The sequence below is a fragment of the Amblyraja radiata genome, chromosome 15 (genome assembly GCF_010909765.2).
Source record: "Amblyraja radiata isolate CabotCenter1 chromosome 15, sAmbRad1.1.pri, whole genome shotgun sequence".
Lineage (NCBI taxonomy): Eukaryota > Metazoa > Chordata > Chondrichthyes > Rajiformes > Rajidae > Amblyraja > Amblyraja radiata.
The window spans coordinates 48872145-48890074 of NC_045970.1; the positions used below are offsets into that span (position 1 = coordinate 48872145).

The 17930-nt window shown below is 46.1% G+C and overlaps 1 protein-coding gene across 1 annotated transcript; it reads left to right on the forward strand.

The window, feature by feature from the left end:
• The first annotated feature begins 4581 nt into the window (after positions 1-4581).
• Positions 4582-12611, forward strand: LOC116981362. The gene is made up of 5 exons (XM_033034373.1): positions 4582-4612; positions 6781-6908; positions 7638-7973; positions 9606-9863; positions 11759-12611. The coding sequence occupies exons 2-5, from the start codon at positions 6860-6862 to the stop codon at positions 12058-12060; spliced, it is 945 nt and encodes a 314-aa protein (XP_032890264.1). The 5' UTR covers positions 4582-4612; positions 6781-6859; the 3' UTR covers positions 12061-12611.
• The last annotated feature ends 5319 nt before the right edge of the window (positions 12612-17930 follow it).

Consider the following 17930-nt stretch of genomic DNA (forward strand, 5'->3'; position numbering starts at 1 on the left):
GAAAGGTGAGGACTAGGGGGACTCTGCCCTTGTTGCGAGTGCGGGGATGGGGAGAGAGAGCAGTGTTGCGGGGTATGGATGAGACCCTGGTGCGAGCCTCATCTATGGTGGCGGAGGGGAATCCCCGTTCCCTGAAGAACGAGGACATGTCCGATGCCCTGGTGTGGAACGTCTCATCCTGGGAACAGATGCGGCGTAGGCGGAGGAATTGGGAGTAGGGGATGGAGTCTTTACAGGGGGCAGGGTGGGAAGACGTGTAGTCCAGATAGCCATGTGAGTCAGTTGGTTTGTAGTGTGAACTCGCCGCAAATTGACGGGATACCGGTACTTTTAAATGCAAAAACCGACGGTACCTCAGACAAGATCAAAAACCAGACTGCGGGTTGCTCAAGAGTCAGAGAAAACAACCCCTGAAGAATCTGAGGAGGAATCTGATGGACAAAGATTTATTGCTACTATGGAAGGAAAAGTAAAAGAACAAGAACAATCTTTAAGACAAGCTATGGCAAAGGACTTTGGTGAGATTTTGAATAAGCAGCTTTCCCAGCTGTCCACTCAGCTGGAAAGTTAGAAACAAGAGTGGATGCCGGGAACAATGATATTTGTGAAAAAAATCAGTATTCTACAAGATCATATTGAAGAGGTAAGTAAGTAAGTAAGTTTACTGGGCAAGTATTCACATACAAGGAATTTGCCTTGGTGCTCCGCCCACAAGTAACAACATGACATACAGTGACAGTTACGAATGACTCAGAAAAGACTAAACATTAATAATAATAAAACATTAATGATGAAACACCATTGATCAAGCATGTGAACCACCAAAATACCAGATCAATACGGAGGAAACAGATTTTTGGCTGTTGAGTAGAGCAACTACTCGTGGATAAAAACTGTTTTTATGTCTGGCTGTGGCAGCTTTGACAATCCGGAGTCGCCTTCCAGAGGGAAGTGATTCAAAGAGTTTGTGGCCAGGGTGAGAGGGGTCAGAGATGACCTTGCCCGCTCGCTTCCTGGCCCTTGCAGTGTACAGTTCATCTATGGAGGGAAGGTTGCAGCCAATAATCTTCTCCAAAAATCTCCAATTTATTTTCAAACTCCTGTCTAAGTCAAGACATGAATTTCAATTTCTGGAGGTAATTGTACGACTTTTCCTTGTTGAAAACGCGTAACTAAAATGCGCAAGCTTCCCATTCAAAAACTTGCGGTTGTTATTAAATCGAATTCAAGCACAATTGAAAATAGATAACATAAGTATAGAAAGAGTATATGAAAATAAATTTCTTGGTGTGATCTTAGACCACAAATTCTGCTGGAAACCACATATAAACCACGTCAAAGCAAAACTGGCAAAGTCTATAGCAATATTGGGAAAATCAAGACACATTCTGGACCACAAATCATTACATACTCTGTATAATACACTCATATTGCCATATCTGAGTTACTGTGTGGAGATATGGGGTAACACCTACAAAACAAACCTACAGCCGTTATGCACATTATAAAAAAGAGCAGTAAGAATTATCGATAACGTTGGATATCTTGAACATACCAATTTATTATTCTTAAAGTCACATACACTGAAGTTCACTGATCTGGTTAAATTTAAGACTGCGCAAATCATGTACAAAGCAAGAAATAATTTACTTCCAAGAAATATACAAAAACTGTTTATGGAAAGACAGGGTGGGTATAATTTGAGAGGGGAACATAATTAAAAAAACTCAATGTCAGAACAACTCTTAAAAGTATGTGCATAGCAATCTGTGGTGTGAATTTGTGGAATGGTCTGGAACAGGAGATAAAACTTAGCACAAACATAATTCAGTTTAAAAAGATGTACAAAAACACTTGTTTAAAAGGATATTGGGATGAGGATAGGTGATTGTGAGTGGGATATTTGTTATACTGATTGTATTGGGAAGGGTGATTATAGAGTGATGGGTTGTATATATGACTAAGATACTGTATAGTATATGAGGGTTTTTTCTTTTCTTTGTCTTTTTTTCTTTTTTGTATGGCTTTGTAAATACTTGATTAGTGTTCAAATGTAAATAATTTGGTGTACATATAGTGGCTGGTGTACATATGGTGTACATATAGCTGCTAAATTTGTATATGATCATTACAAGCAGTTGAATAAGGGGTGGGAATTAATAAGCTTTGGCTTCTTCCTGCTCCTTTTCGGACACATACGATTTCATTTAATTATAGATATTGTTTATGACACTTTATAAATATTTTTGTTTTGTTTTTTGTATGCTGTTTCACACTTGCTTTTTATTCTTTTATTCTGTTCGAAATAAATAATAAAATAAATAAATAAATAAATGGATTTCGCGGCGAATTTGCCGCCCCCTCGGTCCAACTTGTTAATGCCAAGCTAGGTCCTTCCTGGAGGGCTAGGGTTGCAAGAAAAAGGCGGATAGGTTTGAGTTTTTTTTCCTTTGCAGTGCAGGAAGCTGAGGGATGACCTTGTCTCACATTTGGCCTCTATCCCTCTAGAAACATAGAAAATAGGTGCAGGAGTAGGCCATTCGGCCCTTCAAGCCTGCACCGCCATTCAATATGATCATGGCTGATCATCCAACTCAGTATCCCATCCCTGCCTTCTCTCCATACCCCCTGATCCCTTTAGCCACAAGGGCCACATCTAACTCCCTCTTAAATATAGCCAATGAACTGGCCTCAACTACCTCACACACCCCTCCTCTTGACCCCCACCCCACCTCTCCCCACACCCTCCCCCTCAAACATCTCCCCCCCCCCCCCCCCCCCCCCCCCCCCCCCCCCCAGAGAGAGAGAGAGGGAGATCCACTGTGATTTGCATAGAGTGAGTCGCCTTGTGTAGCAGGAAGCTAATTTGGGCATTTTCCCCGTCACTGCAGATGAGTTGCCTACTATCCCACCATGCCGAATGGCCTACTCCTGCACCTATTTTGCATGTTTCTAACAGGTAGAGCAAAGAGAAAATTACCAATGCAGAATAAAGTGAAGGGCGGGAGAGGAGCAGTGAGTGAGTGTTTCGCATGAAACATAGAAAATAGGTGCAGGAGTAGGCCATTCGGCCCTTCGAGCCTGCACCACCATTCGATATGATCATGGCTGATCATCCAACTCAGTATCCCTTCCCTGCCTTCTCTCCATACCCCCTGATCCCTTTAGCCACAAGGGCCACATCTAACTTCCTCTTAAATATAGCCAATGAACTGGCCTCAACTACCTTCTGTGGCAGAGAATTCCACAGATTCACCACACTCTGTGTAAAAAATGATTTTCTCATCTCAGTCCTAAAAGACTTCCCTCTTATCCTTAAACTGTGACCCCTAGTTCTGGACTTCCCCAACATCGGGAATAATCTTCCTGCATCTAGCCTGTCCAACCCCTTAAGAATTTTGTAAGTTTGGTGGTTGTAAACCTCTCATACCCACCAGGGTTCTGCAGAGTCTACAGTACAGCAAGGCTTGTGTTCCATTCAATATTTCTGCCACCATCTCCCGCTACCCTGGTAGTTACTCATGAGTAACTCGGGAGAGGAACTTAGTAACTCGGGAGCCGAACTTGGAACATCGCAGAAATTACAAATAAACGGCAAACTTAGTCAAACCCATGGGAACTCGGTTAAACTCTTGCTCATACACTTGGAATCTCGTACACAACCACGAGCCTTTCGTTCGGGGTACCTCGTGGGTCAGCTCGCACAGTGTGACAGGGCTTTCATCAGTGTCTATTTGTCCCTTCACCCATCTGCCCAAGCCCACCCTCCCCCCTCGTCACATTTATTTATATAGCACATTTAAAAAACAACTCTCGTTGGCCAAAGTGCTTTACATTTGTTATAAGAATAGCACAACAAAACAGACTACATACATATATACATGTAGCCCTCACTCAGAGGACGTCAGGAAAGGCTTGGGAGTATAGATACGTCTTTAGTCTTGACTTAAAAGAGTCGATGGAGGGGGCAGTTCTGATGGGAAAGGGGATGCTGTTCCACAGTCTAGGGGCTGCAACCGCAAAGGTGCGGTCGCCCCTGAGCTTATGCCTAGACGGTGGGATATTCAGCAACCCCAAGTCGGCCGATCTGAGGGGCCTGGAGGTGGAGTGGTGGGTGAGAAGACTTTTTATGTAGGTGGGGGCAAGCCCATTGAGGGCTTTGTAGACATGGTGGAGGATCACAGGGAGCCAGTGGAGAGAGGCCAGGATCGGGGTGATGTGGTCCCTTTTCCGTCAGTAGTCTAGCTGCTGCGTTTTGGACCAGTTGCAGGAGGGACCAAAGATCGTATAGGATCTTTGGGCGGGACAGGGCAGATTGGCTGATGCCAGTGTAAAGGGAGTTGCAGTAATCAGTCCCCCCTCCTTTCCTATGTTTAACCTTCTCTTACATTTCACTACTCTTTCAAATCTGAGCAATGAACTCACCTGGCTGAAACCAGCACAACAACGCTGTCATCCTCCAGTCACCCTCCAGTCCGCGACAACAACAGTGCAGCTTTGCATTCTGGACTTAGGGCGTTACAGAACGCAAGAAGCCGGGTTGTCAATTTTTAAATGCGAGAGAGGGAAAAATAAACTCAGCGCTCTCCTGTCTTTTGCCCGGTTGCTGCCGGTGAGTTTCCCACTGTCCCTCCGTGTCGGATGGAACTGCACGAAAGGGTTCACACTGAGGGTGAGGTGGGCCAGGTGGTTGAGAGAGTGGGGTCAATAGAGGAGGGGGGTCAAGAGGGAGGGGGGTGGGGGGGTCAAGAGGGAGGGGGGTGGGGGGGTGGATGGATGGACAAGGGGGTGGGGGTGAGGTGGTCAGGGCGGCAGGAGGGGACGTTGTCGGCCGGGGGGGGGGGGAGGGGAAACAGGGAAGATAGACACAAAATGCTGGAGAAACTCGGCGGGACTTCTCCATCTCCAGGGATGCTGTCTTTTGTGTCTATCTTCCCTGGTTCCCCTCCCGGCCGCCAGCGACCCTCTTGCCGCCCCGATCGCCTCACCATGTGTTTCTCTGTGGAATTCTCTGCCACAGACGGCACTGGATGTAGCAATGTTACAAAATTTTGAGATTTTAAAAATCAAGTCTGCAATTTATCCCATCAGATAAAGCATAAAAAGAAGTTTAATTTGACACCTAATTCACTTTCATATCTCAAGTATTTAAAAAGTTATGGCCATTTTCATACTCTGAACTTAGCATCTTGTTCCCTATTGATTTTCTATGGACATAACAAAAAAGCTGTGATCGTGGACAGTCAAAAGCCCATAACTTTCTTAAAAATTAAGAGAACTGAATGAAATTTTCAGTTATCATAGATTGAAGCATTCTGAAACAAATATAAAATAATCTTACTTGGATGACCTGAAATTAAAGCATATAATTAGTTAGTTACCCAAGAAGATTACGGAGAGTCGGATTGTCAAGGAAGACTCTCTCTAACTTCTACAGGTGCACAGTCGAGAGCATACTGACCGGTTGCATCGTGGCTTGGTTCGGAAATTTGAGCGCCCTGGAGAGGAAAAGATTACAAAAAGTAGTAAACACTGCCCAGTCCATCATCGGCTCTGACCTTCCTTCCATCGAGGGGATTTATCGCAGTCGCTGCCTCAAAAAGGCTGGCAGTATCATCAAAGACCCACACCATCCTGGCCACACACTGATCTCCCTGCTACCTTCAGGTAGAAGGTACAGGAGCCTGAAGACTGCAACAACCAGGTTCAGGAATAGCTACTTCCCCTCAGCCATCAGGTTATTAAACCTGGCTCGGACAAAACTCTGATTATTAGCAACCACTTTCTGTTATTTGCACTACCAGTTTATTTATTCATGTGTGTATATATTTATATCATGGTATATGGACACATTTATCTGTTTTGTAGTAAATGCCTACTATTTTCTGTGTGCTTAAGCAAAGTAAGAATTTCATTGTCCTATACAGGGACACATGACAATAAACTCACTTGAACTTGAACTTGTAGCTAATTTCAAACTTCAATTACTAGATCTAAACATCTATCCATTTCTTAATAAATGATTAACATTTTTAAATAGCCTAAGTGTCCAAATAATATTCACAAATAATTCACAATAAAACATGATTTAAAAATCTCATTTACATTCATTTATAGGCCAAATGGAAGGAATTTAGTGTTCAATTGCTGTAAATTAAAGTCCATTTAAATCAGCTTTCTAGTGGGATCCTGTGAACGCACTGGTTTAGAACGTTCACATTGCGGTAGATTTGTGCCCTCAAATGTCCAGAAAAATACTGCGGGATATAATGGGGCCCAAATTAGCTACTCGCAACTTTGTATATAGGGATCTTAAGAAGCCCTTTTTGATGTAAAAATAAACAGCCTACCTTCTATTGTCCCCTGTATGAGATCCGGCCGATTGCCGGCGGTCGCGGGTTTAGAGGTTAATTTTTAAACTACTATAACAATTAGATAAAGCCCTTAAAAGTAATAATAGCTAAAGCGACGGAATCTTCCAGCGATTTTTCGTTAATAATTAACTAGGCTGAACATCCTCGATTTGAACAGCCTAGGGAAAATCGCGTTTTAAACTCACCCCCCTCTAAACGGCGATAAAAATCTTGGGGCTAAAGGAGTCGGGGGATGTGGGGAGAAGGCAGGAACTTAGTACCGATTATGGATGATCAGCCATGATCATAGTGAATGGCGGTGCTGGCTAGAAGGGCCGAACGGCCTCCTCCTGCACCTATTTTCCCACTGTTTCTAACCGCTGCCTTTCACTCAGTCCGACATCTCCCTCTTTCTCCTCCATCCCAGTTTGTGGCTTGAATCTAGGGTGATCCCCACAGCCTGGAGTCGGCGCCCGTTGAGCGGCCGGGACCGGGACACCGCGAGGATGCGACCCTCTGACTGCAAGGCCGTGGGTCTGCTGCGGCTGCTGGCAGGTACAGAGACAGAGAGAGGCCACTCGGCCCGCGGGTCCTGCTGTCCGCGGGGTCGGGTGTGGACATTTGTCAACACAAAACACCAAGTGCTGGAGGAACTCAGCGGGTCGGGCAGCATCTGTGGAGGGAATGGACAGGCGACCCTTCAGACTGATGGGGGAGAGAGGGGAAGGGAGAGAAAGCCGGAACACACAGGGATGGGGGGGGGGGGGGGGGGTTGGTGCCGGTGAAGTGATAGGTGGAAGAAGGAACTGCAGATGCTGGTTTAAACTGAAGATAGATACAAAAAGCTGGAGTAACTCGGTGAAACAGACAGCATCTCTGGGGAGAAGGAATAGGTCGAAAACGTGTCTCAACCCGAAACGTCGCCCATTCCTTTTCTCAAGAGATGCTGCCTGACCTGCTGAGTTACTCCAAATGTTGTGTGTATCTTTGGTTTAAACCAGTTCAGTTGAGTTTAGTTTATTGTCACATGTGCCGAGGTACAGTGAAAAGATTTTGTTGTGTGCTAACCAGTCAGTGGAAAGACAATACATGATTACACTCAAGCCATTTACAGTGTACAGACACATGATAAGGGAATAATGTCAGCATCTGCAGTTCCTTCCAACACTTAAACAAGTGGGCGTGGGTTTAAGGTGAGAGGGGCCAGGTTCAATAGGTATGTGAGGGGCAATGTTTTCATGCGGTGGTGAAGCAGGCAGGTACAGTGACCATGTTGTGTTGCAGGCCTCTACACTGTGGCGTTGTGCAGAGCAGGAACGACAGCCACCAGGGGCTCCATCACCACCCGGTGTAAGGCGGTGAGGTTTCCCCTCCGACATGACAGCCAGGAGAAGTTGGTGATGAGTCGGCTCAATCCCAATATTGGAATCCTGGGCTGGAAGTCTAGCAGCCCAGAGTATCCGCACATTGTCATCTCGTCCTACAAGGACAGGATCATCTTCCGACGGGACGCTTTCATCGAGCTGCGGGACGTGGGGCCGGGTGACCAGGGGACGTACGAGATAAGCTACTATGGCAGGAAGCTGTTCGACCGTGACCTCTTTGAGCTGCGTGTAGTTGGTGAGTAGCGTCGTGGAGAGTGGTACAGAACCCAGACTGGCCCTTCGGCCCACATTGTCCATGCTGACCCAGTGAACATGGACAATGGCCCATATCCCTCTCAACCCTTCCATATATCCACATGTCCTTAATTCAGAATTTACACTAGTGGGCCCACCCTGACTTTATCCATGACTATTCTAAAGTGAATAGGATAGCTGGTCCTTAAGGGCTGATCAATGAAGACTGCAGCAGACTGTATCTTTATCTCCTGACCCCCTCTACCCGGCTCCTGGATGTAGTGTTTCAGAAATCTTTTGATAAGGTCCCACATAGGAGATTAGTGGGCTAAATGGTTGTGAAGTGGTTGGCAGACAGGAAACAAAGAGTAGGGTTTAACGGGTCCCTTTCAGAATGGCAGGCAGTGACTAGTGGGGTACCGCAAGGCTCGGTGCTGGGACCGCAGCTATTTACAATATACATCAATGATTTAGATGAAGGGATTCAAAGTAACATTAGCAAATTTGCAGATGACACAAACCTGGGTGGCAGTGTGAACTGTGAGGAGGATGCTATGAGAATGCAGGGTGACTTGCACAGGTTGGGGGACTGGGCAGATGCATGGCAGATGAAGTTTAATGCGGATCAATGTGACATTATCCACTTTGGTAGCAAAAACAGGATGGCAGATTACTATCTAAATGGCGTCAAGTTGGGAAAAGGGGAAGTACAACGGGATCTGGGGGGTCCTTGTACATCAGTCTATGAAAGTAAGCATGCAGGTACAGCAGGCAGTGAAGAAACGAATGGCATGTTGGCTTTTATAACATGAGGAATCGAATATCGGAGCAAAGAGGTCCTTTTGCAGTTGTACAGAGCCCTAGTGAGACCACAGCTGAAGTATTGTGTGCAGTTTTGGTCCCCTAATTTGAGAAAGGACATTCTTGCTACTGAGGGAGTGCAGCATAGATTTAAAAGGTTAAGTCACGGGATGGCGTGACTGTCACATGTTGAGTTAATGGAGCAGCTGGGCTTGTACACTCTGGAGTTTAGAAGGATGAGACGGGATCTCATTGAAACATATAAGATTGTTAAGGGCTTGGACATGCTAGAGGCAGGAAACATGTTCCCGATGTTGAGGGTCCAGAACCAGGGGCCACAGTTTAAGAATAAGGAGTAAGCCATTTAGAACGGAGATGAGGAAACACTTTTTCTCACAGAGAGTGGCGAGTCTGTGGAATTCTCTGCCTCAGAGGGCGGTGGAGGCGGGTTCTCTGGATGCTTTCAAAAGATAGCTAGATAGGCTCTTAAAGAATGTGGAATCAGGGGATATGGGGAGAAGGCAGGAATGGGTTACTGATTGGGGATGATCAGCCATGATCACATTGAATGGCGGTGCTGGCCCGAAGGGCCGAATGGCCTACTCCCGCACCTATTGTCTAGTCTTTCCGCTGACTGGATAGCATGCAACAAAATCGTTTCACTGTGGCAGTAAACTAAACTAAACCCAGGGTCGCTCCCCGTAGGGCACTCTGCTACACCATGCCTTTTTATTAGTTGCTCAATTAGCCAACTTGGATCCTCCAGCCAACCCATGAGGTGGCTTTGCACTTCTCCCCACACTGATATTGACTGCAATGTGCTGCCTTGCAGAGCCGATGTCCACACCGACCGTGGGGGTCAGCTGCAACTCGTCGCATCTCACGCTGAACTGCTTCACCGTCAGCGGCTGCTCCGTCACCTACCAGTGGGAGCGGCGATCGCAGGATCCCGGCGTGGGGAACGCCACCTTCCCCAGAGCCATTATGCGCCTGCTGAACACGGGTCAGCACAACAACACCTGCATCGCAGAAGATTGCTGCAGCAGCCACGCAGTCACTGCAAAGCTGCTCTGCCACACCCCGCTCGGAGGTGAGTGGGTCAGATGAAGGAGTGGGACTGAGCCTGGCTCCAGTTTCAGGAGGAGTCTGACCATGACATTGGCACTCAAATACACCTGGACCATTTCCGACATTTCCCTACCATTTCTAGACCTCACTATCTCCATCGCAGGTGATAGACTACTGACCGACATCCACCATAAACCCACTGACTCCCATGGCTATCTGGACTACACTTCTTCCCATCCTGCTTCCTGTAAGGACTCCATCCCCTATTCCCAATTCCTCCGTCTATGCCGCATCTGCCGCAGGATGAGATGTTCCACACCAGGGCATCGGAGATGTCCTCATTCTTCAGGAAACGGGGGTTCCCCTCTTCTACTATAGATGAGGCTCTCACCAGGATCTCTTCCATACCCCGTGACTCTACTCTCACTCACCATCCCCCCACTCGTAACAAGGGCAGAGTCCCCCTTGTCCTCATCTTCCACCCTACCAGCCGTCACGTACAACAAATAATCCTCCAACATTTTTGCCACCTCCAACGGGATTCCACCACTGGCCACATTTTCCCATCTCCTCCCCTTTTGGCTTTCCGCAGAGACCGCTCCCTTCGTAAATCCTTGGTCAATTTGTCCCTTCCCGCCCAAACCATCCCCTCTCCTGGCACTTTCCCTCACAACCGCAGGAAATGTTACACTTGTCGCTTTACCTCCCCCCTTGACTCCATTCAAGGACCAAAGCAGACTTTCCAGGTGCGGCAGAGGTTCACCTGCACCTCCTCCAACCTCATCTATTGCATCCGCTGCTCTAGGTGTCAGCTGCTCTACATCGGTGAGACCAAGCGTAGGCTTGGCGATCGCTTCGCCAAACACCTCCACTCGGTTCGCATTATCCTACCTGATCTCCTGGTGGCTCAGCACTTCAACTCCCCCTCCCATTCCGAATCCGACCTTTCTGGGCCTCCTCCATGGCCAGAGTGAGGACCACCATAAATTGGAGGAGCAGCACCTCATATTTCGCTTGGGCAGTTTACACCCCAGCGGAATGAACGTTGACTTCTCTCATTTCAGGTAGTCCCTGCTTTCTCCTCCCCTTCTCAGCTCTGTCTCAGCCCACTGTCTCTGCTTCTTCCTTTCTTCTTAACCATATAACCATATAACAATTACAGCACGGAAACAGGCCATCTCGGCCCTACAAGTCCGCGCCGAACAATTTTTTTCCCTTAGTCCCACCTGCCTGCACTCATACCATAACCCTCCATTCCCTTCTCATCCATATGCCTATCCAATTTATTCTTAAATGATACCAACGAACCTGCCGCCACCACTTCCACTGGAAGCTCATTCCACACCGCTACCACTCCTACCATTCCACTCCTAACCCCATTCTTCCCGCCCCCCCCCCCCCCCACTCACATCAGTCTGAAGAAGGGTCTCATCCCGAAACGTTGTCTGTTTCCTTCGCTCCATAGCTGCTGCCTCACCCGCTGAGTTCCTCCAGTATTTTTGTCTACCTATGACATTGGCTTCTGTAAATCGTCCCCGGTGTGTAGGCTAGAGCTCATGTACAGGGTGGTCACTGGTCGTCATGGACTCGATGGCCAAATGGCTTGGCTTCACGCTGCATCTCTAGCTCCGAACTCAGGGTTCACTACTGAGATGAGGAATGTATTTAGTCAGAGGGAGGTCAATCTGCAGAGTTCATTGTCACAGACGGCGGTGGAGGCAAAGTCATTGGGTTCTTTAAAGTGGAGATTGAGAGATTCTTGATACGGGTGTTGGGGGTTATGGGGAGAGGGCAGGAGAATGGGGTTAGGAGGGAGAGATGGATCAGCCATGATTGAATGGCGGAGTAGACTTGATGGGCCGAGTGGCCTAATTCTGCTCCTATCACTAATGACTAGTCTGACTTTTTCTTGTCCAGGGTCGTGGACTGGTTGGATGATCGCTGCTGTTGTGCTCATTCCTGTTGTAGTGCTGATTCTCGCTTTCTCGCTGCATCGCTGGCGAGTATTGAAGCAGAAAACCATGCAATTTGTCGCGAGTTTCCGCAACGTCAAGTCCTCAGTTCATAGTCATAGTGAGTTGGACTCCAACTCTGTGGAGCAACAACAGATTGCCTTCCTCCAGGCTAACGGAATTGAAGAGGGCAATAACAACATCGAGGCATGTCACCCTCCCCCTCAGGAAAACAAGAGTGACAAACCGGCCATCGTAGTAATTTAAGTCTTGCGGACAGAAAGCATAAAACCGCACTGTGACGGCAAGAAAAAAAACTGAAGGGATCAGATGTCTAGTTGAAGGAACATCTGACAAAAAGAATGTGGACATTGCCAGAAAGGCACGCTTGCTGAGAAAGCAGAGGAAGATTCAATCTACATGGACGGCAAACTGCAAAGTCTTCATAAAACTGAACAGAACACCTGAAGAGTCTAGAGTGCTGGTCACCTGAGATATGGAGAATTGGACAATTACCAGTGAGACCAAAAGAACAACACAACAAGATAATGGAAAAACAAGGGACTAGATAAATACACCACACACTTGACACGTTTCTATGTTTTATAAGGATCTTGTCGTAAACTTTGCCAAAGTCTATGTATACAACATCTATCCGATCCCCATTGACTATTGTTGCATCTGTTGCTCTTTGGGAAACTGTTATTTATGCAAAGTCTGACTGTTGATGCAATGGATGTTTGTTCTGCACGTTTTTGAACAAATAATGATGAAATTGTAACATGCACTTTGTACATATTAAATCAGATTTAATTTAACACCTGCTGCCATCATGTCAGCCTCTGCCTGGTGTAATCAGGTGTTGGTTCATTGCTGCATGTGTACAGAGATAGTGACAAACTGCCGCCCTGCCCACCTCACGCACTCCTCCTCTTGACCCCCACCCCACCTCTCCCCACACCCTCCCCCTCAAACACCTCAAACACCTCTCCCCCCCCCCCACCCCCAGAGAGAGAGGGAGATCCACTGTGATTTGCATAGAGTGAGTCGCCTTGTGTAGCAGGAAGCTAATTTGGGCATTTTCCCTGTCACTGCAGATGAGTTGCCTACTATCCCACCATGCCGAATGGCCTACTCCTGCACCTATTTTGCATGTTTCTAACAGGTAGAGCAAAGAGAAAATTACCAATACACAATGGTAATTGTGAAGGGCGGGAGAGGAGCAGTGAGTGAGTGTTTCGGATGAAACATAGAAAATAGGTGCAGGAGTAGGCCATTCGGCCCTTCGAGCCTGCACCGCCATTCGATATGATCATGGCTGTTCATCCAACTCAGTATCCTGTACCTGCCTTCTCTCCATACCCCCTGATCCCTTTAGCAACAAGGGCCACATCTAACTCCCTCTTAAATATAGCCCATGAACTGGCCTCAACTACCTTCTGTGGCAGAGAATTCCACCGATTCACCACTGTGTAAAAAATGATTTTCTCATCTCGGTCCTAAAAGACTTCCCTCTTATCCTTAAACTGTGACCCCTAGTTCTGGACTTCCCCAACAGCGGGAATAATCTTCCTGCATCTAGCCTGTCCAACTCCTTAAGAAATTTGTAAGTTTCTAATAAGATCCCTCCTCACTTCTAAATTCTAGCATGTACAAGCCGAGTCTATCCAGTCTTTCTTCATATGAAAGTCCTGCCATCCCAGGAATCAGTCTGGTGAACCTTCTCTACTCCCTCTATGGCAAGAATGTCTTTCCTCAGATTAGGAGACCAATACTGTACGCAATACTCCATGAAAGAATGGAATCCTGGTTGAGATTTTCAGTGCGGGCCGGTGGAGGGTTTAGGTAGACGGCGTGTTGCAGGAACCGCCCATATTATCACTGCCCATTTTACAATGTGCATCCCCCAAAGGAATTCAACCATCACCCTGTCGCCGCTGGTAAAGTATTAGTCGACTTGGCGCTGCAGTTGTCCTGTCGCTGCACGTGAGTTGCCCACTCTCCCTCCGTGAACTGCAGGTGAGGGTTCACACCGCAGATGGGCACAAAATGCCGGAGTAACTCAGCGGGACACACAGCATCTCTGGAGAGAAGGAGAAGACTCTGAAGAAGGGTCTCGACTAGGAACGTCACCCATTCCTTCTCTCCAGTGATGCTGCCTGGCCCGCTGAGTTACTACAGCATTTTTGTGTCTATCATCCTTGTCCCCCCCCCGGCTGCTAACGCCCTTCTGCCGCCCCGACCATCTCACCACCACCCCCCCCCCCACCCACCCATGTCCCCTCTCTTGTCTCCCCCACCCCACCTCCTCCCCCTCTCAACCACCCCTCCCCCGCTCAACCACCCCTCCCCCGCTCAACCACCTCATACACCTAATCTGAGGAAAGACATTCTTGCCATATAGGGAGTACAGAGAAGGTTCACCAGACTGATTCCTGGGATGTCAGGACTTTCATATGAAGAAAGACTGGATAGACTCGGCTTGTACTCGCTAGAATTTAGAAGATTGAGGGAGGATCTTATAGAAACGTACAAAATTCTTAAGGGGTTGGACAGGCTTGATGCAGGAAGATTGTTCCCGATGTTGGGGGAGTCCAGAACAAGTGGTCACAGTTTAAGGATAAGGGGGAAATCTTTTAGGACCGAGATGAGAAAAACATTTTTCACACAGAGAGTGGTGAATCTCTGGAATTCTCTGCCACAGAAGGTAGTTGAGGCCACTTCATTGGCTATATTTAAGAGGGAGTTAGATGTGGCCCTTGTGGCTAAAGGAATCAGGGGGTATGGAGAGAAGGCAGGTACAGGATACTGAGTTGGATGATCAGCCATGATCATATCGAATGACGGTGCAGGCTTGAAGGGCCGAATGGCCTACTCCTGCACCTATTTTCTATATTCTATGTTTCATACATAGAAACATAGAAAATAGGTGCAGGAGTAGGCCTCACTCTGGCCATGGAGGAGACCCAGGACAGAAAGGTCGGATTCGGAATGGGAGGGGGAGTTGAAGTGCTGAGCCACCAGGAGATCAGGTTGGTTAATCCGAACCGAGTGAAGGTGTTTGGCGAAGCGATCGCCAACTTTGACAGCTGGGAATTAGTCCGAACTGAGGCTGTGGGATGAGAGTACAGTAACTTGATCCATGAAATAAAGTTCGTTCCAAAACCAAATTTGTCTAGAACAGCCCATAGAGAGACCCACTCAAATGCTTTTTCTGCATCAATAGATGCGACACACTCAGGTACATCCTGAGAAGCAGAATAGACAATATCTAATAATCGACGGATGTTAAAGAAGGAATGTCTGCTCTTAACAAAGCCGGTTTGGTCCTCAGATATAACAGCAGGGAGGGCATTCTCTAGTCTACGAGCTAAAACCTTGGCTAAAATTTTAGCATCTGTGTTTAGAAGGGTCTATAAGAGGCGCATTCGGTTGGATCTTTACCTTTTTTGGCGATAAGAGTAATAGGGGCTTCGGCAAAGGATGGAGGACGAGAACCTTGTCTGTAGGATTGTACGATAGAATGGAACACAACTGTGGGGAAAGGAGTAGAGAGAACTTTTTTAAAAACTCTGCCGGGAAGCCGTCAGGGGCCTGATTGCGTTGAGGAAATGGCTGAAGCTATTTCTGCCTGTGATATGGGTTCATCCAATCTTTCCCTAAAATCTAATGAGAGTTTGGGAATATTTAGACTGCTCAGAAAGTCATGCATTACCTTATGATCCAGATGAGATTCTGAAGTATAAAGCTGAGAATAAAGGTCTCCGAAAGCTTCGTTAATTTTGCAAGTGATCCGAAGTGGACTGGCCATTAGGCGTGCGAATTTTAGAAATATTCTGTCTCGCTTTAGCACTTTTAAGTTGATTTTCAAGTAATTTGTCAGTTTTATCTCCATATGTATAAAACATGGCTTTATTTTTTTAAAGTATGTATTCAATTGAGTGAGAAGTGAGTAGGTCAAATTTGGTTTTGAGTTTCAATCGTCTTTGATAAAGAGTTGGATTTTTGAGTTTGCGCATATTGCTTGTCAATTTCTCCAATTTGATGAGTAAGATCTAAATGCTCTTTATTGAATCGCCACTGCCTACTCTTTTGAGGAAGATCTGGAGGGACAAGGCCAGAGCAATAGGGGCATGGTCAGAAATGACAATACTCTCATAGGCACAGGAATGAACCAGGGGTACAAGTTTGGTTATCAAGAAAGAAATAGTCAATTCTAGAATACGTATGATGCATATGTGAGAAAAATGAGTATTCCTTATCCTGTGGATGTAAAGAGCGCCACACATCGCAGACACCGTAATGGGAGAGAAAGGCTTGGATGAAGCAAACTGATTTACTTACTGTACTGGGGTTAGTAGAGGATCGGTCTAAAAGAGGATCTAACCAACAATTGAAATCACCACCGATTATAAGAGAGTATGTGTCCAGGTCTGGAAGCAATGAAAATAACCGCTCGAAAAAACCTACATCGTCTACATTAGGGACATACACATTGACAAATACTACCAGTGTATTGTATAATTTTCCAGTCACAACTACATACCGACCAAACTTGTCAGAGATCACATGATATGGCTCAAAGGAAATATTCTGGCTGTTAAGGATTGAAACTCCTCTGGCTTTAACCTGAAAGGAACAATGATCCACCTGCCCCACCCAACCTGACAAGAGACGTCTGTTGTCTGAGCAACGGATATGAGTTTCTTGCACGAAGGCTATTTCTGTTTTGCGTTGTTTAAGATGCGAAAAAACCTTTCTTCTTTTAACAGGATGGTTTAAACCTTTGACATTCCAGCTCACTAGCTTTATGTGTTGATCTATGCATAATAAAGAAAAACATTAAGTTGTAATGTAAATACAATGAACCAAATGCCAGGCTGAAAACAAAGCAATGGGTCTAGTGTGTAATGATGTCTTTATATAAATTGCTAAAATGTTACTGGCAGTGACATAACCCCCCCTCCCCACCCAAGAAAGCTGCTATAGAAAAATGCAGCAAGCTCTTCCAAACATACATTTTACAAATCTAATACTAAGATTAAATGAGAACTTACCAGTTTGAAGTTTGATCTTTATTTTATGAGGAGTTACGTTGAGGGACCACGTGAAGAAGACCCGTCCAGGCGCATGCTCGTCAATCTTTAAAGCAGCGGCGCGAAATCACAGATGATAATTACCGAAGCATAATAGTAAGCTACGTGAAACAAAGTTAAACTTACAGTTGATCTTTATGAGGGTGGGAGCGGAGGGCACGTGGTCCTTCAACGTAACTCCTCATAAAATAAAGATCAAACTTCAAACTGGTAAGTTCTCGTTTAATCTTACTATTTTACTTCGGAGTCACGCGAGTGACTACGTGAAGATTTTAAAGATTCTGTGATTTCATGCCGTAGATTCAATCCATGGCGTCTCACTGCATTGATTGACTCTAAATGAGTGATATACAACCATAACATTAATGTAATTAGTTACTGGTTTATCTTTATCATAACCAAACATTTTGGGCCCCTTTTTTATCACCAGGGAATATTTAATACTGAATCCAAAACAGTACCACTAAATACACCAGGGTCTGCAATCTGTTTATGGTAATACTTGTGAAACATCCGTTCACTTCCCCATTTCTGCGGCCGCGAGGATATGGTCTATTGGAACGTCCAAATCCTAGGCCGCCGATGTTGCTGCCTCCCTGGTGGAAATGAGATTTAAATTTGTCAGTATTAATTCCTGCATCAACCAGCTCCTTCTTCAGCCACCTCGATTGTTTTTTATGGCTGATAAATAATGTTGATTCTGCACCTCTTAAGTCCTTGGTGGTTTCAAATGTAACATTTTTAAATGTGCGACTACACATAGTCTTGGATCCGTAGGCTATGCTGTAAGAACCAATTTACACCCCGTGCCTCCTGGTCTGCTCTGTTTGAGTAAATCATAGACATAGAATGTGATTGCATTCGCTGTGATAACCATTCTACCTATACGTACTTTATGTGATGTCTGTACTCTTTGTGCTGAAACAATGCCATTAGCATGACTACCTTATGGTAGTTTTGTCTGAAGACAAATTTGAAACGGGACTCCGTTCCTGAAGTATCATTAGCACATACCTTACATCCCAGATTTCTGTATATCTT